Here is a 27,577-nt window from a genome sequence, read left to right as displayed (position 1 = left end):
CATCTCCTTTGCTTTATCTGCTCGCGTAAACCCTGGCATTGGAAAGAGCATAATCGAAACTCACGGCTAATCACGAGCACCGTTGATCGCCCTCACGACACCGATCGCAACAATTCTGCACGCCGCCGTGCGACACCTTTTACCGTGACACTTTTCCGCTGTCCGTCCGAGCTATTCCATCTTCGTGCCCCCTTTGAAAGCGGAATGCCAACGAGAGGTTCGGCATTGAGCGTGGAGTGCTGCTTCACACGCAAACGGAGAGGACCGAAGTTTTATGCAAGAGAGAGGGTGTTGCATGCAAAAGTTCTTTCCTCCCCAAAAGCCGCAGAAGTGACGTCATTCAAGTAAAGACTGTTCACAAAAATGTTCGTTCTGCTACGTCTGAAACAATCGTGTTGAAAAAAATATATTAACAGGGTACTTTGCGAAAGCTTTTTCAGCATGACTTAACTGTGTAAGAAGCTCATCAATTATGCCTTAATTTATCAATTGATCACTACTCTGGGTTGTGGCATTGCTTACATTGTATTGTCGTTTCAAGTAATTGATCTATCAAACAAAAACAATCCTCGAAGAAATGCTGTTAAAGATATAACCGCCAATAATTGCAATTGAAACATTTTCCAACGTCAACTGTCAAAACACGCCGCAAACGTCAGAACGGAACGGATTACGTTCGTTTTGTTGATCACTGCTTGCTGCGGAAGGAGTATCGCGGTTATTATCGTAAAAAAGCAGAATTAACCGTGTGCCAACCGACTCTCCGCGATACGGTTCGTGAATGAGCCAACGGCTGCAATCGGTGCTCGCAATCAGTACACGACACGTGCAAAATTACGGCCGCCGACGGAATCTGTGGTGTTTCCTATGCAACAATGTTGACTCCGGTGGAACAGCAGCAAGACATGTGATGGATCCACCAACCGCGACCTTCCAACCTCCGGTTCGACTCATGCACCAGGGCGCCTACTTTGATACCCGACGTCGCTGGCAGTTGGCCAACAGCACCGAGAAGTCGTCACCTACCAAACGGAATGCGGCGAAAGGGAAACCGACCCCGACGGAAACGGCAGGCTCTCGTTTCGAGTTTACGCTCATGAGCTACAACATACTGGCACAGGATTTGCTCGAAGACCACGCGGCCCTGTACCGCAGGAACGATTCGCGGGCCCTGCCGTGGAAACACCGGCTCGATCGGCTGCTGGCGGAGATCCGCTACATCAGGCCGGAGGTGTTGTGCGTGCAGGAGCTGCAGGAAAATCACCTCAATCAGTTCTGCGACGGGTTGGCCGACTTTAGGTACCAGATGCTGTACAAGAAGCGCACTGGGGGTGACAAAACGGATGGCTGTGCGGTGTTCTTTCGGAGCGACCTGTTCGAGCTGATCGCCCACCACGAGGTGGAGTACTTTCAACCGAACGTCAACGTAAGTACCGGATGGGGTTAGAGGACCGCGAATCCGACCCGATCGACCGGAAGCACCAACGAGCGAGGATGAGATAATACGTTCGAGACGTTTGTTGCAAACTCCTTTGTTGTAGAGACTGAATCGTGAGAACGTAGCCATCATTGCCAAACTGGCCGTGAAGCAGAACCCTCAGACGAAGCTCGTTGTCTCCACGACGCACCTGCTGTACAATCCACGCCGGCAGGATGTCCGCTTGGCCCAGATACAGGTGCTACTGGCCGAGCTCGATCGTTTCGCGTACAGTGGCCGGATGCCGAACGGTGTTCCTCAGTACGACCCCGTCATTCTGTGCGGTGACTTCAACCTGCAACCGTTCTCTGCCCCGTACCGGCTGATGACGGATGGATGCCTGCGCTACGATCGGCTCACGGCCCGGACGCTCGAACAAGATGAGTGCGCGTATGATGAGCTGGCGGGGAAAACGTTTCTCCCGCAATGGCTCGGCATTACGGACCAGTGTCAGCATGACACGCTGCACGATCGTGATGTTACTCACCCGAACGTGGTCCCCCCTCAACACCGGACACGGGTAATTGCCTCTTCCAGATAGAGCCCCTGTTTCAAAGGTTAAAATTAATAACCTTTTCGGTTTTTCTCAATTTTAGTTGCACCACTCAGAAGTGGTCGCTTTGGAAACGGAGGCTCCCAAAGTACACCAAAAAGATTCTAAACACAGTAGCTTCGCTTCCGGCTCTCTAAAGCATCGGTTTGTGTTCAGTTCGGCTTACGACCACGGATCGCAAGACCCGTCCGGGGACGATGCCATGCGAGAAGCAACCACCTACCAGGACCGTTGGATAACGGTCGACTATCTGTTCTACACGCCGTACCGCTCGGTAGCGGAGTGTTGTCCATCGCTGCCAAACTGGAACCTTGAGCTACTCGGCACGTACGCACTGCCCACGGTGCAGCAATGTAGAGGCGAACCTTTACACATACCAAACATGTTCTACGGGTCGGATCACTTCTCACTCGCCGGACGCTTTCTGCTGTCCACTCCGGGTCTTGGCTCTAGGCGTCGGAAGTGAGATGTTTTCATCTTGTTGCTGTGCTACGTTTAGGAGCCATAGGCATCGTGACCAATTATTACGAAATCTGCAATGATTGAATATGTTTTCAAATGAGAAGCACCGTTAAAACGATGAGTACTGATTTTTCTTAAGAACACTTTCCACGTGATTTGGCTAAAAAAAGAAAGGTAAGGCATCATTTATTTTCAGTCATGGTTGCTGTGAAATACAGTTTGAGAGATTCGATAGTTTATGCCGAAAAACGGCTACAGGTGAGATACTGATACTGGAATAATCCCCCGAGACACGCCGCGTCCGTTAGCGGCAAGCCGGTTCGGCGTTGGAATGTTCGTTTACTTTTAAAATACCGTTCGACACTCATCTTCCTCCAGACCGTGGGACCCGTTGGCAGTGCGGGTTAACGGGTTAGCGTTGTATCATAAATTGTTCGCTTCCTCGCTACCGGCCGACGTGACCATCACTTCTCGGTTTTCGTACGCCCAAAACTTGTGAAACTCGATCAGAATCGAGACGACGGTTTCGCCGTGGCCACAGTTGATCATGTCCTTCAGTGTGATACGAGTCGGGTCGGCCGGGTTGACCATGTCAAAGATTTCATCCTTCACGTCGTCGAAATTGATTGGCTCGGCCCGGTGAGCCGACAGTTCGTCCTGGATGCCTTTGAAGAAGTAGTTCAGCGTGAACGCCGTGAGGTAGCCCTTGTGCTCGACGTCCAGAATGCGGAACAGATAGTGCAGACTCTGCGGTTCGGAACGGTTTTCGAGGGCCAGCACAAAGTCGAGGTAGGTTTTGTAGTCCATCTCGCCGTCGTAAGTGAGACTCTCGGCAAAAACACGATCGAGAAAGATGGGCGTTAGCGTACCGGTGCCGTACCCGTTCAGCTCCTTTTTGCTCAGCATCCCATTGTGGTCCTTGTCGAGATTCAGATAGTGCCCGTAGACGCTGAGTGCCGATGGGGCTGAGAACCAGTTCATTTCCTGCGCATCCTTCGGTATCTCTTCGTCGCGCAGTTCCAGCAGGTCGTCGAGAAAGCTGCAAGTGAGAATGTCTCGGATACGGATTCGGCCGGTGCGCAGTGGATCGAGAAAGAAGAAAAACTTCCGCACCGTGGTGCACACATAGAAACTGTGGAATGATTTTTCGAGCCCCTCGAGCTGTGGAAAGGTGGGAATCAGCTCCAGAATGTAGGACTCCATATCAGACTCGCTCAGGTACCCTTGGCCCGTGTAATCGTACAGCGACAAACCGATCCGCGTTTGCTGTAGCCAAACCTTGCGCATCGTGTAGTTGAACAGCGACATCACGCTCACTTTTCCCGGGTAGCTGCTGGAGGCGAGCAGCCTGGCGAACGTCGTAGCCGTCAGAAAGCGTCGAAACTTGTCCCCCGCTATGGTGGCCACTTTGCAGTAGCTCTCATAGTTGATGTACTGCTCGTCATCCATCGCCGGTGGCGATTGGTTCTTCTCTAGCAAACTCCACAGCAGCTTGAACTCGCTGTTGTCGAGCAGTTCCTTGCTACGTTTCTGGAGAAACAGCGTCCGTGCTTCTTCTCGCAACTTTTGCGCCAAGGAATCGGCACCCTTTGGCAGATCGAAGTGAAATTTCGGTATGTAGCGGTACGACGCATCTTTCCGGGAATCGTCCTGTACGTGCGGCAGCGGTTCTTTTGGCTTCCTATTTAGTGCCAACTCGGCCCGATACTTTTGGAACAGTATATCTTCAATCTCATCGTCTGACTGCTTCGTATACTGTTGGCGCACATCTACACACAAACGCACACGAGAATGAGAAAGTTGGTTTTGGAATTTTGACTACGCCAATGGTACTTACCATGCCGAGAGATTTTGTTTAAATTGGCCAGAAGTTTTGAGCGAAAATCCCCCATTGCAGTGAAAACCGAACATCATTTGCGAAAACAATTCATTGACAACAGTGATTATTGCAGCTGTAGCGGCCTGACTCGACCCTGTGCAAGCGCAAGGGTGCGACTCAACCCTACCCAGATACGTTCCTTCTTATAGTTCTTTGTTTTTTCTTCGTTTTGAAAATGCAAGATTTTTACTAAGAGCAAGATTTCTATTTTCTCTTATTTCACTTATTTTATTTTTGTTTCACTTTATCTTTATTGAATTGTTTCAATTGAATTGAATGATTACAATTGAAGATTATTGAAAAGTATGTTTTTGTCATCATTCCGTTTCACAGGGTGTTTCCTCATCGGAATCATATATTTGACAGCATTGTTATGGCCGGTCTACACGCTACGATAACGATAACGATATCTGCGTAACTGACGTCTCTGGAGACGTCATTAATGTCACTGACGCAGATCTACAAATCTGAACAAACGAGCATCAATTCGTGAACAAATTTCAAACAAGTGCCAGTTTGTCGGTTGACTTGTTGATGTTTCGTTTTGGCCTCTTATTTATATTTTGGACGCTTCGTCAACGTTCGTGAAAGTGTTTAACTGAATTTATAAAAATTTACGAAAGTCTGCCATGTCTTTGGCAACTAAAAAATAAAAAATATAGTGATCGCAATAAAAAGGCGGAGGCATACGATACCATTTAAAAGCCATTTCCTCGACACTGTAACCTCTTCGCACGTTCTTTTTTCGCTTTTTAACCGAAAAGCACAATGCTAAGGCAAACCAACACAGTGTTGCTTCCATGGCTGATTCCAACATGTCCAACCGACAAACTGGCACTTGTTTGAAATTTGTTCACAAATTGATGCTCGTTTGTTCAGATTTGTAGATCTGCGTCAGTGACATTAATGACGTCTCCGAGAGACGTCACTTACGCCGACATCGCATCGGTATCGTAGCGTGTGGACCGGGCATTAGCATCAACTGACAGCATTTTTAAACCAAAACTATTTGAATTAACTGCCGACACGTGGTACTCGCTCGTTCGTTATGGTCAAATGAATGGGTTTGTGAAAATAAGTAACTCTGAATTAAAATAACAACTACTTTTATGATCGTACGTGCCATTTATTGCAATAAACTGGTTTTGCTTTGCAATGCTGCCCCGCTTTTCACAATAGTACAAATCCTTCTCTCAACTTCACCATTCACTGCAGCGTCGCTCATCCGATTTTCCGTTCCTTTTCCTTTTACCAGGAAAACGGGGTTTTCATTTTACAATCACAACATATTGTTCGTCAAGTTCATAACTGAACTTTCACCATTTGCCTACATAAAGTCTGCCAAGTCTTCTAGCCAGCATTTATGCGCTTTATAGTCAAAACCCTCAGCCCTTAAACAGCAAATTTTGTGTCCCCTGTCACGAACGATACAGATTCCAATCAACTACAATCAATGAGAGCTACCTTTTTCACGACTTATCTACCACGCTATAATATTTCAACATTACTTAGGAGAATTTCATCAACCATAAAACAAAAGACAGCAAGATAAACAAACACCGTTTAGAATTGTAGTAAAAACAGCTACTTCCTCCTGTTTGGCTGTACAAATTGAATGGTTTTGGCTACTGGTAAAGAAATGTGACCAAAGGTGTTCGCTAATCATAAATCTAATAATGCAGCTCGTGAAGTTTTAGTTTTGTTGTGAAATACATGTCCGCCCCAAATTGCGAAAGATTGGCCGAGTAAATATATACGTATTTATATTTTATATTACGTTTTAAGGTTAGTGTCCAATGCTCGCATACGCCCCTTGCGCTACTCGGGGTAGGGTATGAATCTGCTGTATCAATAAATAGTAGTATTTACGTTCGATAAATATGCTTTTGCTTAGTTTCATTTAAATAGATCATGCCATTCTGTCTCCGCGGGGAGCGTGTTCGTACATCGAGTGGGGTCGGCTAGGCTTATGACGATTCCGGTGCTGGCCTTACGGCTCACACGGTTCCTCCTGGGCGTTAGAGTTTTGCATATTTTGCTACGCAGCTGCGATTAATTACTAATACCAATAGTGTATGCTTGGCTTATGCTTGCCGCAGAAGAACTTTAGAATAGACATTGGTGCCAATATTGTTTGTGGGGCTGTTTGTGAAAGTCGCTAGTGTGAGACGATGGTCTGGTAAATGTGATGCTAACCACAATTAAATATATAGGTATATGCTTTCTTCCTAATTTCTTGGTCGACCATAGTGCGTTCCACGGGATAAAGCCGTGAACGAGCGTGATACTTTATGCAATTCATGTTTGAAAAAATCGTGAAATCATGGTAGAAGCTTGAAGGTGAATGATTGAAGGGTTTAGCGAGAAAGAATATCTGTAAAATGTCTGCCAGGCAATGATCACCAATAGTTTTGAATTAATTCTTGGCAGTAGAAAAATAGATGACGGAAAACAAAATCGTTAGTTCGTTTGTTTGGAAACAAAATCTGTTTGGAGTAAGAGACACAAAATTAAACTAAAAACTAGCATTTTGCGTAATGATTGATTTTATGATACTGTTTGTGATATGTGCACATGAGTACGATTTTGTTACTGTATTGTTGTTGCCTGCAATATGTTGAGGATTATGTTTTTGTGGTTGAGAGCAGGGTGCCCTTGGGAGGTTTATAGCATTTTTATGTTACAGCCGGTTCGTTTCGCAAAAAACGTTCCGAAAGAGCGAAAGGGAGGATGCAGTGCAGGAGGCTTCCGAAAAGATGGTATTTAATTTGAATTTGAACGTGGAAAGAAATCGATCGTGCATCTAAGTGTAGCTGATGATCACGGTTAATCAGCCGCGTTGGCGATGGCGTTGCGATGACTCTAATGATGATAGATGATACTCGATGGGTGCAATTTAGTGAGTGTTGTGCATGTTAAACATTGCCTCTTATCGATCTCCAAGTGCGCTGGAGTGGGTGCGCGGGTGCCAAGCTAACATCTTTCAAGCACGTATCAAAGTGTCACTAAATAACAAGCTGCACACTTTTCCTATGGTTTACGGTTTAACTCGGAACAGAAATGCATTTGAGTTGAAACACTGTGTGCCAACCGGCAGCCTTGTAGACAAACGGCAACCAGCTTAACGTATTGTTCGTGTCTATTGCTTTCTAGTTTATCTTGTTCTTTGATTCTAATTATATTATCTTCTGTTTTGAGCATCTTTTAGCTCTGCTAGAAATGTACTGTCTGTGGTTCTGACTGCAATAAGTGCGGTACAGAAACGTTGCTAATTTTCTTCATCATAGTGTGGACCGTTTTTTCCGTCCCCATGATGTTCTCCAAAACTGCGTTACACGTGCTCCCACTTCGTGCTAGAAGATTATGCGTTTCCAAAAAGACTATTCACTTTCGACTCTGCTGCTGCGCTCGATGGAGGATTCTGGTGTGTTGGCTGCTTGTTGCTCTACCCATCAACATCATTAGATTTCAACGACTTGGCTTGTTCATACCGCTGCTGGTCGTTTGTATCATTGTGAACTCCACGCGTTATTCCTTAGATGACCACCGATTCCGATCAACTTCAATGTTCCTTTATCTGCACGTACCGTTTTGCAATATGTTCCCGAGAAACGAGCAAACGGGAGAGAGCTTTCCAGAGTAGAACAGGAGTTTCTGTGTTAACGTGCAGAAAATCATAACCAACTGAAAGCGCTAAACGTAAATTGCTTGCACAAGTCTAGGCAAATTAGTAAGAAGCACCATTTACACAATATCGCCCGCTTTCTCTTGACATTCCATCATACAGCAAAAGCTAACGAGTGAACGCCCATACCGCGTTATAAAGTCCGAACTAGCTTTCCCTTGACTGGCCCCTTTACATTCCTCAAGTATGCGCCTAACGAAGGTTGTCCGATTGTCTTTTTAGGTAACAGAACAGCTGCAAGCGTTACACAATAACACAGCGAATGGGTCGTCATAGGTAATACTTAGGGCTTTTGTGCGTAAAAGTCGCACCGTACGTTTGCAACATTGTACAAACTATTTGACCGATACGACGCAACTACTATAAGTATCACAAAATCATTTGAAGTATTGAATGCGTTGTTATATCCTATAATAGCCAGTGCCAGTGTCCGCATTGCTGCTGCAATACCGCTACTATTCCCACCATCAATTCTCTATCCGTTCGTCCACCGTATTGTCGTTTACCTGACCCACTGTGCGACTGGCCACTGTCTTTCGTGATTGCCCTCGTTCTCCACTTTCTGACATTACATTAATGTAGGCGAGTCAAGGTTCTTTTTAAGCTTAGACCATAAGAGCCTCAAACATCGTCGACAGGAAAGCGTACCTTTAAAATCAAATAAAACAAATACCTGCTAGAGATACAAAAGAGCACAAAATTTAAAAAAAAACAGAAACACAAAAAAGGTTAAAACTGGTAGTATTTCTTTATGGAAGTTGTAACATGTTGCACACCGTTGTATCGTCCGTTTGTCGGGTTGTCTCATTTTGTGTCTTTAAATACTTAAAATAATGCCTACCTAATAATACATAGACGAAAACTATTCTAAGCATCTTCTTTACAGTTGTTGTTTCAACTTAAGTTACATTACATTGCCCCTTTCACATTAACTTGTGCTGCCGCCGCTTATTGTTTCGCTACTAAATGAAACCCAACGATCTGAACGATCAGAAATATAATTAAACGTCAAAACGTCACAGTGGAGTTAAAAACTATCCCTGCTTTGAACTTAAGTTATAAATACAGCTATCCTTTTGTATGTCTCGGTAGGTTTTTAAAGCATTCTCCCCACGGTGCGGTACGAAATGCGTTTAGTCCCCCCGTTGCGGAAATCAGATCACTAGTCCTCGTCTAAGAATATAATATTTGAAAAACAGTAGCGGCAACCCGCCGCACACCCTGTGTTCTGGTCCTTTCCATTGGAATATCAATTGTCTCTAGGAAGCAAGATTGGCGGGTGAAGCAAATAGATGCTTCACCCGGATTGCACACAATTTTGCTGTGGCGTTTCTGGCGTGTATTCCCATATTTCTTTAAAACGTTACAATTGCGTGCATAAAAATGTGCCATCTGGTCGGTGCTAGTGGTGTCTGTTACTCTCTCTCCATTCGTCGCTTTCAAATCGATTCCGTGCCGAGTTTGCCAACCCGGCTTGTTCCAGCTGAGATCCACATTGTAGACGGTAGTGTAATGGTTTTGTTCGAAACTTTTTTCACCATTCAGTTCAAAGTGTAGATTGCGATAATTTTGTGTTTACATCGAGACTTTAGGCTTCCGGGTGGATTTATCGCGCTCTTTCCAAGTAACTTGTACTAGCTGTCCCATTGCGTTTAATTTTGTTATCAATCTCATGATGCTTACAAGAGTTAAGCCGTCTGCATGTTCCGAAAGTGGTCGAAAAATGAAAAACACACACCCTCCAAGCCCGTACTGTCGCAAGCCGATACAGCCGTTGTTGTCGATCATCGTCAGTCGTCGTCGTCGTTTCAATGCTGCCCCCTTTAATAGGTTTGTTTTTTGTTCGGTGGAAGTTGGTATATCAGTGGCAGCCGCAAACGCAACCGGACTGGCAACCCCCTAGGGAGACCCCCGGGGGTTTGCAAGTCTCTCACCCGCTCGCTCGGTTGGCGCTCGCTCGGTCGCAAAGTCCTTCCTCTAGTCCTTCTTGTGCAATCTTCCAGCATCTTTGGGAGCCGTTTGTCATACGAAGTCGAGCTCGGTGCGCTTGCGGTACATTCGCCGCTCCATGGTGCGCTCGAACCATTTCTTCAGCTCGGACACGATGAACACGCTGGACGTGAGCGACACCAGAAAGAGCAGATCCATCGCTGACAGGGCCTCCGTTTGGAAGACCATTTGCAGCGGCGGGAAGTAGATGACCAGCAGCTGGCCGAGCAGCGAGAAAGCCACCGCCAGCAAGAACATCCGATTCGTGAAGAGTCCAATCTGTGAAACAAACGCATCCAACCTGTTACCCGGTTCGATTCAACCCTTCCGAAACCCGAATGCTACCTGAAAGACGCTTTTTGTTTGCGAACGGCAGCTGAGCGCGTTCCACATGTCGAACAGCACGAAGCAGGTGAAGGTCATGGTCGTGTCGCGGCTCGTCACACCCGTTCCGTCGGCCATTTCACGCTGGAACACCCACAACGTGCCGAGGATGATGATGCCGGCCGACAGCAGCACGTTGATGATCAGCGACTTCGAGATCATCGGTTGCTTCACGTTGCGCGGTTTCTGTTTCAGCACATCCTGATCGACCGGTTCAACGCCGAGTGACTGGGCCGGCGGCCCGTCCATGATGATGTTAATCCAGAGGATTTGCATTGCGTTCAGGGGATTCGAGATGCCCATCAGCGTAGAGAGGGCGATCAGAGAGAGCGCCGCGATCGAGGTGCTCAGCTGAAAGCGCACAAAGTTTCGAATGTTCCAGAAGATGCCCTTACCTTCCTCGATGGCGGCACTGCAATAATCAAGTGTCGGAGGGTTATTCGTATTGCGTTACCGCAAAGAAGGAAGAGCTGCTTACATGATGGTGTGGAAATCGTCGTCGACAAGGATCATATCCGCCGCTTCCTTGCACACATCCGTGCCATTCTTTCCCATCGCAATTCCGATATCGGCCCGCTTCAGTGCGACACCATCGTTGACACCATCGCCAGTCATGCCAACGATGTGGCCATTCTGCTGTAGCGCCTTCACGATGGCCAGCTTGTGCTTGGGTGTGACGCGATAGAACACGCTGATGGTGTTAATCATTTTCTCGAGCTGCATCTCGTTCATCTGATCCATGTCCTGTCCGGACAGGGCTTGCATGTGGACGATGTCCAGTCCGATTTTGGATGCTACCAAAGATAACGGGGAAAATCGGTTGAAGAATGTTGGTCGAGAGGTGATGGTGAAATTACGGGCCCGGTTTGGACCGGTTTGGGCGTGAAATGGTCCGGTTTGGACCTTCCGGTATGACCGACCACGGGGACCCTATAAAAGCAGGCTGCAGTTCGACAGTCGCCATCATTTGTAGGTTAACCGTACATCGATAGACACACAATGAAACAAGTAAGTGTGCCTACCCTCGTCCCTTTTCCGGATGGCTTTCCCTCACTTTCGACTATTCCCGCAGTTCATTCTAGTTTGCACGCTGGCGTTGGTGCTGCACTCGGCTGTGGCCACGCACGACATTAACATTTCCGTGCCGGTGCCGGTGCCGGTGATCAAAAAGGTCCCGATCACGATACCAAAGTACGAGCACACCAAGGGCGAGATCGTTAAGCACGTTCCGGAGGCGATCATCAAGAAGGTGCCGGTGGAGAAGCACGTCGAGGTGGAGAAGGAAGTCGAGGTGGTGAAGCATGTGCCGGTCACGAAGGAAGTGGTGGTCGAGCGGCCGGTGGAGGTGATCCGTGAGGTCCCTATCGAGAAAGTGGTCATCGACAAGGTGGAGGTACCGTACGAGGTGATCAAGCACGTGGAGAAGATCAAACACGTGCCGGTCGAGAAGCACGTCGAGGTGATCAAGGAGGTGGAGGAAATCCGGGAGGTGCCGTACAAGCGGTTCGTCTTCATCAAGAAACCCTTCCCGGTGGCGTACAACGTGCCCGAGGAGGTTCTGGTACCGTACACGGTGCAGCCGGTTGAGCCCGAACCGGTCGCAGAACCGGAACACGTACTCACTACGCTCAAGCAAAAGTTCGCTTCGCTGCCCAAGCCAACCGACTACCTGCCGGACCCCGTGGGGTTCATTAAGAAGTATGTGCATCAGTAGAACACGCACTGGCGAACGCGCCGGTTGGTAGAAATGAAATAAATATATTTATTGTGTTAAAAAACTACGACCTTTGGATATGTTTTGTTTTGAATTGTTGTTTTGAAAAGAAATGCAAATACATTTAATGAATGGCAAATCTGTATCTTAAATTGAACAGCAATGTTGTCTCTACGTTGTGTTTGGGGATTAGGTTCGCCGAAATATTTTAACTAACTGATGCGAAAGATACAAGAAGCAAAGACCCCAAACTGTATAAAATGTTCTGCTATATAAGTTTGTGTTTTTCGACTGGTTTTGATAATAAATTTAAAAACATAAGAGACATTTTTGGTATCCCAGTGTAATCATTGCAAACAACACGAAACAGGATTACATGTAAACTTTAGAAAAATGATTACAAAACTATTGCACGGTATGTTTTGCAAAACGGAATGTTTGAATGAACCTGTCCCGCAAATACATAGTTTATGATTCTGAATGACAATGTGTTTCCATAATCAACAACAACAGATGTCTACTGAAAAATTGTAATATAAAAAAGAAACGACACAAATTTGCAACATTTTAATGCTACATATTAATTGGAACCAAGTTTCAACAGAAAATTAAGTGTTACTCAGGCTATGTTCATCGAATATAATCACGAAGATAAAACATTAAATTTTTAAAGCAATAAAAATACATAACATGACAACAATAACAATAACATAACATGAACATGAAAAATAACATAAAGATTACTTCGATACAAACATCAAAGGTCTCTCATAACAATATCATTATTATGTGTACAAGAAACGTTCACAAGTGTTGAAGTAATAGAAATTAACGTTTGCAAAATTGAATGCCGTAAATAGTAAATGAGTGTAAGTCATTGTGCAACCATACATACAACAAGACATACAAAAAATGAGTAATTACTTTCTTCGCATCATTCCAGCTATAGTTTGTATACTGTAAATGTAAAGATTTCGCAAATTAGGTAAATAAATAACGCTGACCACGAATGTCAACGCAAACGAAAGACAATACTGGAATTTGCAATCAGGTTTGATAACCCGTGAGTGCGGAACCCGGTTTGCCGCACTTTCAAAGCTTCTCGCTTTCCGGTTCCGACCGTTCCGTAACGTTCCATTAAGTAATTGTGAATCGAATTCCACAGACGCATTCCATAACGTCTGGTCTTGAAACGGCCCCTTCCAACACTATTCCGTTGCCGGCTTCCGGCAATCTGTGTGTAGCAAAGGTATAAAAGCAGTTGCCGAAAAACAGCCCATCGCATTAGGAACTCGACTATCGTAGAGTAGTCGTCTTGAACACACAACAGGCTAAAAGTAGTTCAAATTCAAAATGAAACAGGTGCGTTGAGATGCCAAGCTAACTTGGAAGGAAGCTTAGTGAATCTTTAACCAACAACTATCAAATATTCTTTTGACAGATTCTGCTGCTGGCCGCGGTTGCTCTGCTGAGTGTAGCCCAGGCGAAGTTTGTCAAAGTGGAAGTGCCGGTGCCGGTGCCGATCCCGGTGCCAGAAATCCAGCACATCGAGAAGCGTGTGTCTACCGTGAAGGAAGTCAAGGTACCGTACATCAAGGAGGTGCCGGAGGAGACGATCGTAACGCACGTGAAGGAGGTACCGGTCGTGAAGGAGGTACAGGTGGTGAACGAAGTCAAAGTTTACCGCGATGTGGAGGTTATCAAGGAGGTACCGGTCGAGAAGGTGATTCACCGTCGCGTCGAGGTACCGGTGGAGGTAGTGCGTGAGGTGGAACTGATTCGCGAGGTCCCGGTCATCAAAGAAATCCAGCACGTGAAGGTGGTCAAGATCATCAAGGAGGTACCGGTGGAGGAAGTCATTGAGAAGGAGCTCCCCGTGGCAGAACCGTTCCCGGTGACGGTACCCATTCACGTGCCCGTCCCGGTTGTAGCACAAGAGCTACATCTGACAAAGTTGAGCAAATTGCAGCATCTACAAAGTCTAACAAAGAACTTGCTAGGTTAACTGTCATACCCCCCTATTGTCACTCCCGAGTGTCTTCCTTATTCCAGAAAAACTCCTTTCGTGTCAATAAAAAAGACCCCTAACTTATTCTCAAACCTACCTATTGCCATAGCCGTTTCCTGTGAGTCTCCTGTAACCATCTTCACTAGCACGCCGCTCGAGCGAAGCATTTCGATCGATTCGCGCACAAGTGGTCTCGGAGGGTCCGTTATGCCGACCAGCCCGAGATAGACGAGATCCTGAAACGATGAACCGCGGGCGATAGCCAGTACGCGCAGACCCTTCCGTCCAATTTCGTATGCCTCCTGCAGGAACTCGGCTTCGTTCTGTTTGTTCAAGGTGATGGCCTGACCGCCGTACCAGAACTTGGTGCACTGCGGCAACACCATCTCGATCGCACCCTTCACGAAGTAGATCTCCTCCTTGGTGTTGGCGTACTTCGGGACCGCCTTGACGGCCATCATTTTCTGCTCCGAGCTGAACGGATACTCCTGGATGCGCAGATAGTTGTCGGCGGCCGAGTACTGGCCGTTTTTCATGGCCGCCGCGAGCAGTGCACCTTCGGTCGGCTGGCCTAGCAGTGTGTCGTTCTGGATGATTGCATTGTTGCAGACGACTCCCGCCTCCAGCAGCTGGCCAATGCTGGTCTTCGCATTGTCCATACTGTTGCAGTCGCGAACGTGGATTTCGCCGTTGTCATTGTACCCGGCACCGGTCACATCCGCCATGTAGCCATCCGAGGTGATGATGACCGTTACGGTCATTTCGTTCTTCGTAATCGTACCGGTTTTGTCCGAGCAGATGACCGTTACACAGCCGAGCGTTTCCACTGTAGGCAGTTTCTTCACGATGCAGTGTCGCTTGGCCATTCGCATAACACCGAGGGCCAACGTAACAGTGACGACGATCGGAAGGCCTGGGCGAAGTAAATACGTAAAAATTATTGACCAATCACAATTCTAATCGACCGCATCAAATATAGAGTCTTCGTAAGATCGGAAATCGGATCGGAAATCTCGGATGGCTTGTGCAACCCATATGATCTTGTATGGGCTGAAGGATACATCTAAGACTATAAATGATAAATCATTCCGCTGTTTTCTATAAGGCGTTGGAACAAAAAGTTGTCATTATATGACAAAGTTGACATTCTTCAATGGCTTCGCTCTGATAAGTATCTTTTATCGTTAAACGAATTTTGCTTTTACCAAACATAAATTTCCCTACCCTGTCCCTATCCCTATAATGTCCCTAGTCCCTATAATGTCCCTGTCCCTATAAATGTCCTCGCAGTGAGTAAAAGAAACGATGTGTGGTCTCCAATCGAAATTGGAATGTCATAGAAACTGTTTAACGACCAGTTTCAACGGTTGGTGTATTTAACTTCCCCGGGAACGACGGTCAGACTGAAGTCCCGTAGCCAACCACATCGGTTGCCTACGGGAGAGGTAGCTGTCGACGAAAACCCGATTGCAATGAAACTTTACGAAAGAGGGCCTCATCCCTTCGGCGGCTACGCAATAATGTCACGCTCACCCTCGGGAATGGCGGCCACCGCCAAACTGACGCTGATGGTGAACATTTCGACGAGCGGCTTGGATTGGATCCAACCGAGCAGCATGATGGCGCCGATGATGCAGAAGGAATAGAAGCTCAGCTGTGCGCCCAGTATGTCCATCGATTTTTGCATCGGCGTCTTCGGTGCTTCCTCGGCTTGCATCATCTTGAAGACTTCGCCGAACTCACTGTTTTCGGCCGTACTAACTACGATACCCTGGAAGAGCACCACAAAAAAGAGAAGGTTCAATGAAACGGTCCTTCCACGCCAATCGAGGGCGTACGATGGGCTTACCTTTCCATTACCGCACCTAACTAGCGTTCCCATGAAGGCAATGTTCTTCATACTGGCATGATTTTTGGTGTTGTTGCCATTCAGCACCACCTCGGTGCTCTTGCGGGCCGGTTCCGTTTCGCCGGTGAAGCTCGACTCGTCGATCGACAGATCGAACGCCTCGAAAACGCGAATGTCGGCCGGCACGCGGTCCCCTACGTTCAGATACACGATGTCACCCGGGACGAGATTCCGGGCCAGAAACGTTTCTAACCGTCCCTCGCGCAAGCTTCAAAGAGAAGGAGAGAGAAACAGATCGGGTTTATGTGAGCGAACATTAGGTTAATCCGGGGGGAGCACTATTTACCAGTGGCACTCCGGGGGCACCAACTTCTTCAGCTCTTCCAGACTTTTCTCAGATCGGTACTCCTGGATGAATGCCACCGTCACGACGATGATGATCGCGATCGTAATGCTGATTGCATCGTCAAACTGTCTCATGCACGCACTCACGACGGCGGATCCTAATTGTTGAGAGCAGGATTAATGGGATTTCTATATAACAGCTTTTGCAGTTCCCTTACCCAGTAGCAGCAGGATGAGAGGGTTTTTGAACTGCTGCACATACTTCATCCAGGGTGGTTCATCGTCCAGTGCGTTCAGTTCGTTGTAGCCGACGATCTTGGAACGGCTGTTGGCTTCAGACCATCGCAGGCCGGCTCTCACATCGACCTGCAGCCGGGCCGCCACCTCCTGGGCCGAGTAGGCCGATGATTCGGCCGTCGAAAGTAGCATCTCCTTTTCAGGGTCCGTCTCGTTTTCCGTACCGCCGCCAACACCGCCAGTATCTACGGCACCACCACCGCCGCCACTCTGAATGTTTTGAAAACAAAAAAAATGAAAGTCTCACGTTATAATCAGGTGGAAAAGTTTTCAAATTAAACCAGCAGCTGAACGGTGCTTGTTGGAAAGAAAGAAACCAACAGAGAGTGCGCACATGAAGAGGTTGACCGAACACTATTAAAGGTCAGTAATACTGGTACTATTGTTAGGATTGTTAAATGAAGCGAACATACTCAATATTTATTAGCATTGGCTATAGCCGTTTCAGGAATGTTACTCAAGTGTTGTGCCTAGGCTTAAGCTACAGCTGAAGAGCAGGTTGTTTATAGCTAAAGACTGCTGACAGTCACTGCCTAAATATCTCGACCGAACGTATGTTTTCGTGCGCCTGTCGCCATTGGACGACTTCTTCCGATCCACTGCAGCCTTTCAACACTTAGGCGGAAAGGGTGTTGGTATTTATTTCTACTAGTTTCGAGCAGTTTCACGATTGAAATTAGAAAATTAATTGTCAATACGATGAAATGAGCAACTAACTAAAGCCCTAATTTGGAATCTGTTCGGAAAAATAATGTAGAATACAAAAAACAACTACTCGAAACTGCTCGAATGAGTCGGTTCAAATTGCAAGGACTACTCAGTTATCATCAAAGTCCTTTTGTGTCGTCCACGTGTGCTCTCGGCAGTGTTCGACTGATGCTGAGAGGCTTACGTCCTTCGTGAACATAAATTACGGCCCCTATTCATACAGACACGCAAACAATAACATCCTCGAATTCAATCCGCCGTCAAGTGCATGCACAGCCAGCGAGTTTTGCCCTCACAACGGGCGCATAGGCCCCGTTCAAGTAGCAGGTTTCCGGTGTGCGTTGGCGAAATAACCGTTGGCGATGACGGTGATGATGGTGCTCGGTGGCGGCTCGGTACACACGAAAGGACCGCAACAAATCAGGATCCTTAGTAGAGGCAGCGTTATAGGGACAGTATTAGCTGCCCCATTCATCGCGCAATGGGTTAGCGCAGTTGGTATCCGCGGGGCAATTTCGAAAGTGAATTGGTATTAATTATTATCGTGTGAAGGGCACTAAAACGAAGCGAGTGAGAAAAATTACTTGTATTATGTTTTTTTTTAATTGTACGTGAGTTAAGAATATATGTTATCATTATTAAAGCTTCGATCGTGATGTCAGTGAAAACAATAGGCACTTGTTTGATAAGGCTACTTACCACCCAATCCTCAGACAACCAGCGCAACCATAAGAGCGAAGTCCTTTTTCAAATGATTTACGTGTACTAGTTGATGGATATAAAACAGTAACATTTATAATTTCAGCAACAGTAAAATGTAAAATTTTTCATTTAAATCAATCCTTCATCAATCAAGATGACTTATGACGGTATTCACCAATTTATACGTTTTTATGAGCCCCCCTTTTGCGAACAAATAATTGGCTCCTGACTGGTAGAGGATGTTTGTTCCTGAACATTCAATTTATTACTCCTGGGACACCGGCGGTAGCCAACAGGACCAAAGTTTCGCCCCTGGGCCAGACTTTTTAATCTACTTCGCTTCGGATTTTCAATTGGCCAATGTTGTTGTTACGGAGCCAATTACGGAGCCAGAAATGTGAACCGCAAAACTTTGGTCCCGTCCCGTTCAGTCCACAGATATCCCGTGGCCGTGTTCCGTGGTCGAATCCGAAAGGGGGCCAACAACCTGCAGCTGGAGTAAGTTTGTTGCTGCTTAGCGGTAAACAGAGACTCTTGTAAGTCTACTTAATGCACTTGATTTACTGTCCCTCCCTGCGGATGCAAATTTTAGCATCTTTTGGGAACCCAAACTATGCTCGGTGCGGTGCACAATGAATACATCATGTTTGCGTTTGTTTACGTCGAAGCTAATAGATTGGAAGCCTTCGTCTTTATTCTCTTGATGCCGCCTTGGGCAAAGTGACACGAAAGATGAGCTATCGTTTTGAAAAAGAATATTTTGAATACGTCTCAAAACCAAGTTTAGTTGCAGTCGAAATCGTCAAGGGATGAGGATGTCAGCAAAAGTTTTGCACATGAATGTTCCGCTCCGTAACGATAAAGACGAAATATTGGACCTTCTTCGTTACTGATATTTTTTCGATGTGTGGCGGAAACGGAGTTTTACATACGTCAACGAAGGAGTCGCATGTTTTGCACCATGTGAAACGATCAGTTCCATACGGGAACACATCTAGCATGGAAAGTGTTCGATAAGGTTGCCTGGTTTTTTGCCTTCTTCTCTGCATTTGTGCACCAGCGTTTCGTTACCTGTCGTCGTTTATGTTACGATGTAATGTGGCACTATTACTCTTGCTTTTTCCTGATCCTTCTGGCTGGTAGCTCGCAATATAGAGGCGCCCGTGGCACCACACACGCCACGACCGCAATACTCGTTCGTGTTCGTTAATAATAGATCATTTTGGTAAAAGGATGTGTCATGAAGCGATGGAAAAGCATGTGGGTTAAAGAAAAACCGAGCTTAAAGCTCAAACAACGTCAAGTTGCGAAAAGCAATCTATCAACATGATTGACCAACATTGCTAATTGCCAACAGATATTTGAGAGTCAAACTTAAGACAACAATTCTAAATGGTTGAAACATTTCTTATGAAACTCTGCAAATAGTTCAGTGAAAGAAATGTCAATACTCGAGAGCTATTGAGCAAGTTGAATACCAGTTAGCAACGAAAGAGAGAACCCAAAAGGGCTCCAACTTCGACGGACTTTAAGATTTGTACTCGCAAAATTGTGTTTACTTTCGCCCGTGAAGCGATGCAGACTCTCGTTCGTGTCAACTTCAACTCCCGTGAGTTCGTGCAATATGGAACGTATATTCAAAAGACATGAGCTGAGTCCCAAGTCCCAAGAAACACACAAATTAGGTCCCTGTCGTCGTCGTCGTCGTCGGTCACCATCATTAGAAGTTATAATTTGCCGGTACGCGGTACCTTTAACTAATGATGACGAAAACGATGAAGAACGTCACTGTTCGCTGGCTTAATAATATGAGCCCAATTCGTCGGGAGCGAAGGAAATGAGATAAACGGTCGCTAATTATTGCCCACGTCGGAAGGATGATGGGTTGACGAATGGCGCTCGAGAGTTTTGGTCTCACGAACAGCTGGTGAAATACTAGAGACTAAGGAAAATGGAAAGGCTTCCAAAGGGAAAGTGAAGCTTCCAAAGCTTCACAGAGAGTCAATTAGGGTGGTTTAGTCTGGTTTCAGTCCAATGTTTGTGCGTGTTTTGTAATACACATCAAAGCCGCGTAACATTATGTTGGATTAATTTAAGAAAAGCATGAAGTAGAGACTCAAACAATGAGTTAAAAAATTAATAGATAGATTGCGTTCAATTGAGAAACAAATAACGAGCGACAATAAGCATTGGCAATTTTTATTGATTGATGATAAATTACGTTTTGGATCATAATTACGCAAAATCACAATCGTGCAACTCGTATGTAGATCGATTGAAGGCCATAGTTAAGACAAAAGCTGGTCACATCGAACCAAAGTAGTTTTACCCTTAATCTTTGATAGTTTTCATCTTCTCAATAAAATATTGTTTACAGCAAAATAGTCTTAGTAATAGTAATAGTAATAGTTTTTTCTTGTCGCTTGTTGCAAAAGCCTGTAAATAAAATAAATGAAGGTGATATCTAAAGATAGCCATTCTATCGACCGTTACTGGTTTTGTTAATATAATTATACATTTACATAAATTCAATTAACATTTAATTAATCGATTACTGTAATGTGGCGATGCTGTACCTTTTGGAGTTACTTTCTAATTTCAAGCGTATTAAATATTTGCACTTGAGCATAGTAGACATAAAGACAGAATAGTGGAACTTTATTCCCTTCATCGGTCCCGAGTGGTAGCAACGGGCAATAAAAACTCATTTCATTGATTGCAAAAAAGTTTCAGGTCATTCGAGAACCAGGACAATACTATAACTAACCCTTAGCCTCGCTCGGCTGATTATTCCAGTGCCGTGTAGTAACACCACTTGACGCTTACGGTGCGAAACTTAGCACAACCCAACCCGGGATCCAGCAAAACAAATCATCTGCTCACCTTTCCCAGAGCCGGTCAAAGAGAAAGTTTCTATCCCCCCGAGAGGGCGGCTTTCCCTAGCTACGATACGATTTAATTTGCATATTTTGCTACACCCAGAGCAATGAGAGCGTGGTCGTTATGAAATTTTCATCCATCAGCCATAATGCCAATCGATTCCCACGGCGTGCAGATACCACACGGTGGACACAACTTCCATCCTCGGTCTGTTGCAGCTCCGGGGGCGATATCAGTGATTTTTACGTCCTCCGGTCCGAGGAGATTTGCTCGCGCCCGTGACGCTGCATGTAACAGCCCCGGTAACCGGCGAGTGAGTGGGCAAACAAAAATGTGACGCCTTTACAGCCAGTTCGTACTTTGCATCTGAAAAGCCCTTAGCCGCCTTTTCATTTCTCCGACGTCGATGGTTTTCACGTTCTCCGTTGGGAGGGGCGCAGGGACACCACCCGGAACCGGGCACCAGGCGCCTCCATCGCTGAAGGCCACGTGATTCGCCAGCTGGTTGTCGGGAGGTGATGGAACCAATCTGGGGATTAGTTCGCTATTATTGTTTTGTTTGAGTTATGTGCGCAACTTTGGACGCTTTGGGGTCCAATCTGACTGCTTTTTCAATGGCAACTTTTTGGTGCGGATCGTATCGCAGATTTAGCCCCGAACGGTTTTAGTGGGAAATGTCGTATTATACAAAAAACACTTGAAGATCGTGAACAATGAAATGAATACAAAGTTTCAATATTAAACTAAATTATTATTTATCTTTGTTACTTAACAAATGACCTTTAAATAAGCATATAACAAGTAATATACAACTAAATAGGTTCCAAAAAAGACTTATTAAAATGAATGATTATTTAAAGCAGCTACGCCAAGAGTGAAGACGGATAAGTCAAGATTCGCACATTGCAGGTATTGCTGACAAAAGTTTTCATGAGTTTCAAACAAAAAAAGTCCACCGGTAAAACGTTTCAAGCAAATTGAGTAATTTACACATATCCTCAAAAAGGACCATAAACATATATAAATACCCAAACGAAACCAAATGCGGGCAGCTACTGAAATTCTCGGCAAAATCGACGAAATTTTGCTAAGTAGTGCCTGGACGAAGGGCCGAGGCCTTTTGTTCGAATGCTGGGCATTCCTTGGATCGTAAATTTAGTCTCAGATTCGCTATCGCCCATGACTCCCTCACGCTGGGCTCGGCTCCACTACTCTGGGCTGCTCGGTGATGGATGAACGCTACACGGTGGTGGTTTTAATGAATTCTTCTGCAATGTTTTTATTTTCCCCGCCACTTGATGGATCGCAAAAACAATAGGAACTTCCGGCTCCCGAGAACAATATACGGAAGGCAACGGCGGTAGAAGGTAGTAATGAAATTTTTATAATTTAATACACGTTCACAGGCACAGGCCTCGGAGTCAAGTTGCCTTGGTCGGTTTGCTGTCGGTACTATTTTCCCTACCGTGGTGCCAACAGCTTGGTAGAGTCCCAGTTTTGCAACCGGAAACGATAACGGGCTCGCCCAGTAGGGCGAACGGCAGAAGCACATCATAATGACTTACCCGGACTGGCTCAGGCGCGAGTCCTTCCAGGCGATATGGTTGAGAAGGATCGACAAGTGAGCCACAGCTGGGCCGGAATGGCAGATTTGAACAGACCTGAGGGGAACTTGGTGAGGTGAGCGCGCGGTGCATAATTGAAGTTGAAAGAGTACGGCCCCGGACTGTTCCCCGGAAGTCCCCGGCAACCGGCTCCTTAGGCGGGCGTACGCTACAGGCTATAGCTTCACCGAAGAAGTCACAGTCACAGAGCTTGGCTCGTGATAAAAGTAACCTTCCCTCCCTGCGGGGACACATTTAGCCAAGCGTACAGCTCTCCCGGCCACCGGGAAGTCGTCGTGACAATTGTGCGCGCCATGAAGATAAGAGGGCGAAAGGTTTCACAGTCGCCCCGCGTGGAACCTACCAATTTGGAATGGTAATTCCAGTCCTCCGCGTCGCGGAAGCATAACTTTCTGCTCTCTGCCGATTCGAACATGACATAGCCAGACCCCCGGGGTACCGGAAACCCGGCCCCTCCTGGCCGTAACCGAGTTAAAGAGCTTCGTCGCCGTCCCCAAAAAACGCGGCAACTTTAATTGGCAAACAAATGAAGCCTCGTGGCTCGTGGCGTGGCCGACCGGCTGGCGGTGAAAATTTGTCGGTCACTGTACTCCCCCGGCGCTCGTCGTTTGCATAATTGATAAACTCTCGCTCGTCTTTTTGAAGCCGCCAGCCGCCCCGTGCGCCTTCGACGGGTGGTGGAGGACTCTAGGAGGCCAAATCCCACCATCAAACCCCCTGGGAAAAGAGTCCCGTGGCAGTAGAAAAAAGCTTTTGCATGTTTATGTGGGGGTTTCGGTTTCGGTTGGAAAAGTTTGGCTGACGGCAGACTGAGCAGTTTGGTGATAACAACCGCCCGCGTGTATGTAAGGGGTATGCGATGATAAAAACAACCTTGATAAATGGTGTGCGAAAGGGAAAAGGAAAAAAACGGAACGGGCCCCACAGGCCTCAATAAAAGTAACTGATGCTCTCGATTAATAAACCCCATATACCGCTGTGTATTTTAGGGCTCCGACTCTAAAATTTATGGTCCCGAAAAGTTGCACGCGACGTGTAGAAGAAATCAGAAAACTCTGCTCTTTATTTATTGTCCATTCACACTTCCGTTTCGCAACAGCTGGCCACGATTGGGCCAGAGCGTTCGGAATGATGAATGGGGCTAGTTGAGTTTTTAAAGTTTGATTTTACTTTGTTCGTGATGAATTTACATAATTAATATTTACATCTACGCACACAAGAACATATTCATTACATGATTTAATTGAAAATTTCCTGTCTTCAATTGTAAGCGTTTATTGATGTTTGTTCAAACAATGGCACTGAAATGCATTATTTTTTAAGTAGAAATACCCAAACCAACAGAGAGGAACATGGAAAAACATAACGTAACCTATCTTAAGTACTGAAACCGATAGCATAATTATGTAACAAAGTGAACCCATTGCTGTAAATAAGCATAGTAAAAAGATCTACAAATTGCTTGAAAAAGCAGCAATTTTGCTTTGATACTGATTGTCCTAAATATTATTGCAACTTCTGCTAAACTATGTAAAGTTACTATAAAAGGGAAACGACAGACGAAACGTGAGTTACCGGTTTGTTGAACATTACAATGCGGAGTGTGGCCGGCCGTGTGAGGGATGCTTATTTCACACGCCGATGAGCAAACTTTGAAGTTTTAATCCTTCGTCTGCACATCGGTCAACGCACAGCAGGAGCAGTAAAACTGGAGGCGATGGAGTGGCCGGGTTCGGGTGCTGCGGAACCCACATTTTAAAGCCGTGCCTCTTCCCTCTGGCGCTTCGCTCACAGTGCTTCAAGCTGGGTTTTCTAATCACGCAACCAGGATAAAGCACGAACACCGGTGGTTCCGTAAACAAGAGAGCCGCGCCGTGTCGGTCGTAACGACGGATGTTGGTTTAAGGTTTTCGAAGAAAATTTCGCTCACCCAGCACAACCCTCAGCACAACCCTCCTCAGACGCCTTGCCCGTCTCTACAACAACAAAATAGTCCTTTCGGTGTTTTTTGGGTTGACCGCAAACAGCGAGGACCAAGTTTTATCCACCGGCAGAATTCACGAGCGACCATTTTTCGACTCATTTCCGATGCAAACGTTACATCATCTGGCGAGCAGAGTGTCCTTCACGTTCGTTTGTGGCTCAGCCCGATTGTTACAGAGCCCCACAATCATCTAGAACGGCCGTCGGGGATACCGGGCGCTAGAGAGCTCTTGATTAAGACGATTTTAATGGATGCAACAAACATCGTAAACAACCATTTTCACACTCTGTTCCAGGTTCCCCGTCGCTAGTGAATTTGGTTGACGAAGCGTCAACATGAAGTTGGTCAAAACAGTAATTTAATGAATCAGTATTAGGTTACGAAAACAAACTGAAAGTTTCCTTACATAGAATGAACCTCTCTTAAAATTATGAAAACTTATTAAAAGAATGAAATTGGTGTATGAAAATATAAAACAGAAGCAAACCATCAATGCTAGAAAAGCAAAAATTCGGCAAAACATTAATATGTTCGATAGGGAAAGAAAACAAATCTCTCTTAAACCAAAGAAAAACTTGTTAAAAGGATCAAAAATTGAATGCCTCAAAAATTAAAACCAAAGCAGCGCGAACGAAATACTAAAGTAAAAAAGGAGCGGGACCCAGAAAAGTAATGAGACCCACCTAAACACTTTTTTCCGCAACTATTTGCCAACAATCAACATGGCCGAGTAATTAACATAATTTAATGTGCATCTCTTAATCGCCGCACTTTCGATTCGTTCGTCTCTCTACGGCAAAAGTTACAAACTTAATCCAGTTTCAGGCTGAAGTTTCCTGGGCCGGCCGGGATCGGAACTGGGGCGACTGAGAGTTCGGCTTCGTCATTTGCAATGGAAACTTTTCTTTTCGCGTTTCTGAAACAAGGACCAAGAAGCACAAACGGAAACATAGCGGAACGGCGCAAATTAAAACAATTATCACGGTTTTGCCAGATGGAAATTGGAAGAGTGAAAGAACTCGCCAACTGGTAATCACAAATCAAAGATGCCACTAGACGATGGAATCCATGGAATAACAAAGCAAAATCCGTACTCGGAGAACAATCGTTGTTGCTGTACTATTGTTTGAACGCGCTTTGACTTGGTAAACTTGACAAATCGAAATCTATTCTTCACAAGCAGCAACAATAATTTTAAAACAGCACCACCAAAGACTAAGGCAGGAAAAACAGAAAATAAACGAAAGAAAAGCTGACAGAGCGAATAAAAAACAGGGCACCAGTTTCATAAAAAGGTTTTTATCCGTGGGGTGCCCTCGAAGGGGAGCATTTTCTCAATTTGCAAGAACCAACACAGACGAACGGGAGAAAAAGTTTTTCTTCAATGAACATTTAGTCTCTCGTCTCGGCCAACGTGCTGATGCAAGGGCACAGCGCGGGCGCAGCAAAGCACAAATCCAATTTATGTTTTAGGACGTGTCTGACTGCTTGGTGGGTTGTGGTGGGCACACCACTTGCATCCCGAGCTCCTGAGAGCCACTGTGTTTCTGTAGCAAACAAACATTGTTAACGACATTCAGGTTTGGAGGTTCGGGGTTCCTTTCTTCTGACCAAACAACAATCCCACAACAAAGCGGTTCGAATGATATCTGTTGGTGCGCAGCGGCAGCAAGTGATCACTTTCAGGTTTCTAATTCCATCCGAGCAATACCTGTGCTAGTGAGAGCATTGCACTGGGCACATTTCTTTTTTGTGGTACACCGGAATCCACGAAACTTTAAAGTGCTGTCTATGTTTAGTCCATCCTTTTATTGTTTATGGTGTGTTTTTTACATTTAAAATCGTGTAAAAAGCGAATCTTAAACGAAAAAGCTTTTTAAGTACTGTATGAAGTAAGCTCAACCATAACTAAAAAGAAGGCTGAATTAAATTAAACATTGAATTAAATTGAATTGAATAAAAAAAAATTGTGAAAAAGAGATTTAAGACTAAAGTGCAGAAGAAAAGGTACGAATAGATAAGGCTACAATGGCTAATAGAATTGCTGCACAACATAGGTATAAAAGTAAATGAGACACAAAACACAGATGAAAACATACAAGGTAAAGAATTTAAAATAAAATTAAATAATGATAAGCCAAATAGAACAGAGTTTAGTATTGAAACCATTACATCTACAAACAAAACTAACTGTAAAACAGGACGACGAAAGACTGAAACGGGATCATATGAATGAACGAAGCAGAAAACGAAAAAAACCGGAAAAGAAAAGGTAGACACATGTTTACCTATCATTACGGATAAACAAACGAAGAAATGAAATCGTTAACGTAAAGTCAATCGACACAAATCGGCAGAATCCTTTCTTTCCTTCCGACCTGCCAACTTTTTTTTTGTCGTCAGAACATCGAAGATTGGAGAAACCCACTGCGTTATTTGTTCGCCATTTACTCGTAAGAAGTTTCGCTTGAAACATCCTCCCTGTGCCAGTACTTAAATGCTAAGTAACCCAAAGTACGACAACCAAAAAAGTAGCAGCAACTGCCAGTGCCAGTATCCAGTGGTTTGCCGATTGAACGTCCACCTTCGTCCGGCGTCCTCAAGGGTATTCCTCTGTGGCATCATTTTCCCATTTCCACAAGTCCTCTTGTTGCCGCAGCAACCCAACCAGCCGATAATGGGGCAGGCGCCCGGTCCTGATGGATGTTTCCATGGAAAATGTTTCCATCGTGGTCGTCTTCTGCTGAGGGAGCTTTTTCCGTGAAGATGCGATTTTTTCTTTTCAAAAAGCTAACCAATGGGAGTTGCTTGCCTGCACGATAAAACTGGGTGTTAATGGCCCGTCAACGGCTGATGACGACTCGGCAAAGAGTGCGAGCAAAGAGAAGAGAAGCACCGCAACGTCGACCGTCTGACATTGATGGCGCGCACGATGGCTGATGATAATGAGACGAAGACAAAAATGCTACAGATGTTGCACGCGAAACCAAACAAAAAATACGCACTTCCGTTACCATCACCTCAACGGCTCCGGAA

At 45.6% G+C, this 27,577-nt stretch overlaps 4 protein-coding genes across 4 annotated transcripts in view; 2 read left to right on the top strand and 2 right to left on the bottom strand.

Moving 5' to 3' along the window:
• Nucleotides 1–695: 695 nt before the first annotated feature.
• On the top strand, nt 696–2,562 carry LOC131216226 (protein angel homolog 2). The gene is made up of 3 exons (XM_058210659.1): nt 696–1,426; nt 1,542–1,997; nt 2,074–2,562. Exons 1-3 carry the CDS (start codon nt 782–784, stop codon nt 2,494–2,496), a joined length of 1,524 nt encoding a protein of 507 aa, XP_058066642.1. The 5' UTR covers nt 696–781; the 3' UTR covers nt 2,497–2,562.
• Nucleotides 2,563–2,677: 115 nt separating this feature from the next.
• On the bottom strand, nt 2,678–4,395 carry LOC131216104 (serine/threonine-protein phosphatase 2A regulatory subunit B'' subunit gamma-like). The gene is made up of 2 exons (XM_058210515.1): nt 4,330–4,395; nt 2,678–4,261 (listed from the first exon to the last, which is right to left on the bottom strand). Exons 1-2 carry the CDS (start codon nt 4,382–4,384, stop codon nt 2,916–2,918), a joined length of 1,401 nt encoding a protein of 466 aa, XP_058066498.1. The 5' UTR covers nt 4,385–4,395; the 3' UTR covers nt 2,678–2,915.
• A 4,394-nt stretch (nt 4,396–8,789) lies between these two features.
• Nucleotides 8,790–27,577, bottom strand: part of LOC131205405 (calcium-transporting ATPase type 2C member 1) — a 51,838-nt gene continuing 33,050 nt past the window's right edge. The window contains exons 2-9 of the mRNA XM_058197485.1: nt 16,564–16,852; nt 16,347–16,503; nt 16,001–16,268; nt 15,685–15,922; nt 14,249–15,064; nt 10,908–11,223; nt 10,391–10,841; nt 8,790–10,324 (exon numbers count right to left, since the gene is read on the bottom strand). Coding sequence (XP_058053468.1) covers nt 10,079–10,324; nt 10,391–10,841; nt 10,908–11,223; nt 14,249–15,064; nt 15,685–15,922; nt 16,001–16,268; nt 16,347–16,503; nt 16,564–16,852 — 2,781 coding nt within the window. The 3' untranslated portion in view covers nt 8,790–10,078. The remainder of the gene's footprint in view (nt 10,325–10,390; nt 10,842–10,907; nt 11,224–14,248; nt 15,065–15,684; nt 15,923–16,000; nt 16,269–16,346; nt 16,504–16,563; nt 16,853–27,577) is intronic.
• On the top strand, nt 9,184–14,148 carry LOC131205407 (mantle protein-like). Its single transcript, XM_058197488.1, has 2 exons — nt 9,184–9,192; nt 13,585–14,148. The coding sequence occupies exons 1-2, from the start codon at nt 9,184–9,186 to the stop codon at nt 14,146–14,148; spliced, it is 573 nt and encodes a 190-aa protein (XP_058053471.1).

Source organism: Anopheles bellator, chromosome 1 (assembly GCF_943735745.2).
Source record: "Anopheles bellator chromosome 1, idAnoBellAS_SP24_06.2, whole genome shotgun sequence".
NCBI lineage: Eukaryota > Metazoa > Arthropoda > Insecta > Diptera > Culicidae > Anopheles > Anopheles bellator.
Note: the sequence above shows the minus strand (reverse complement) of the source record. Positions and strands in the feature narration are given on the sequence as shown.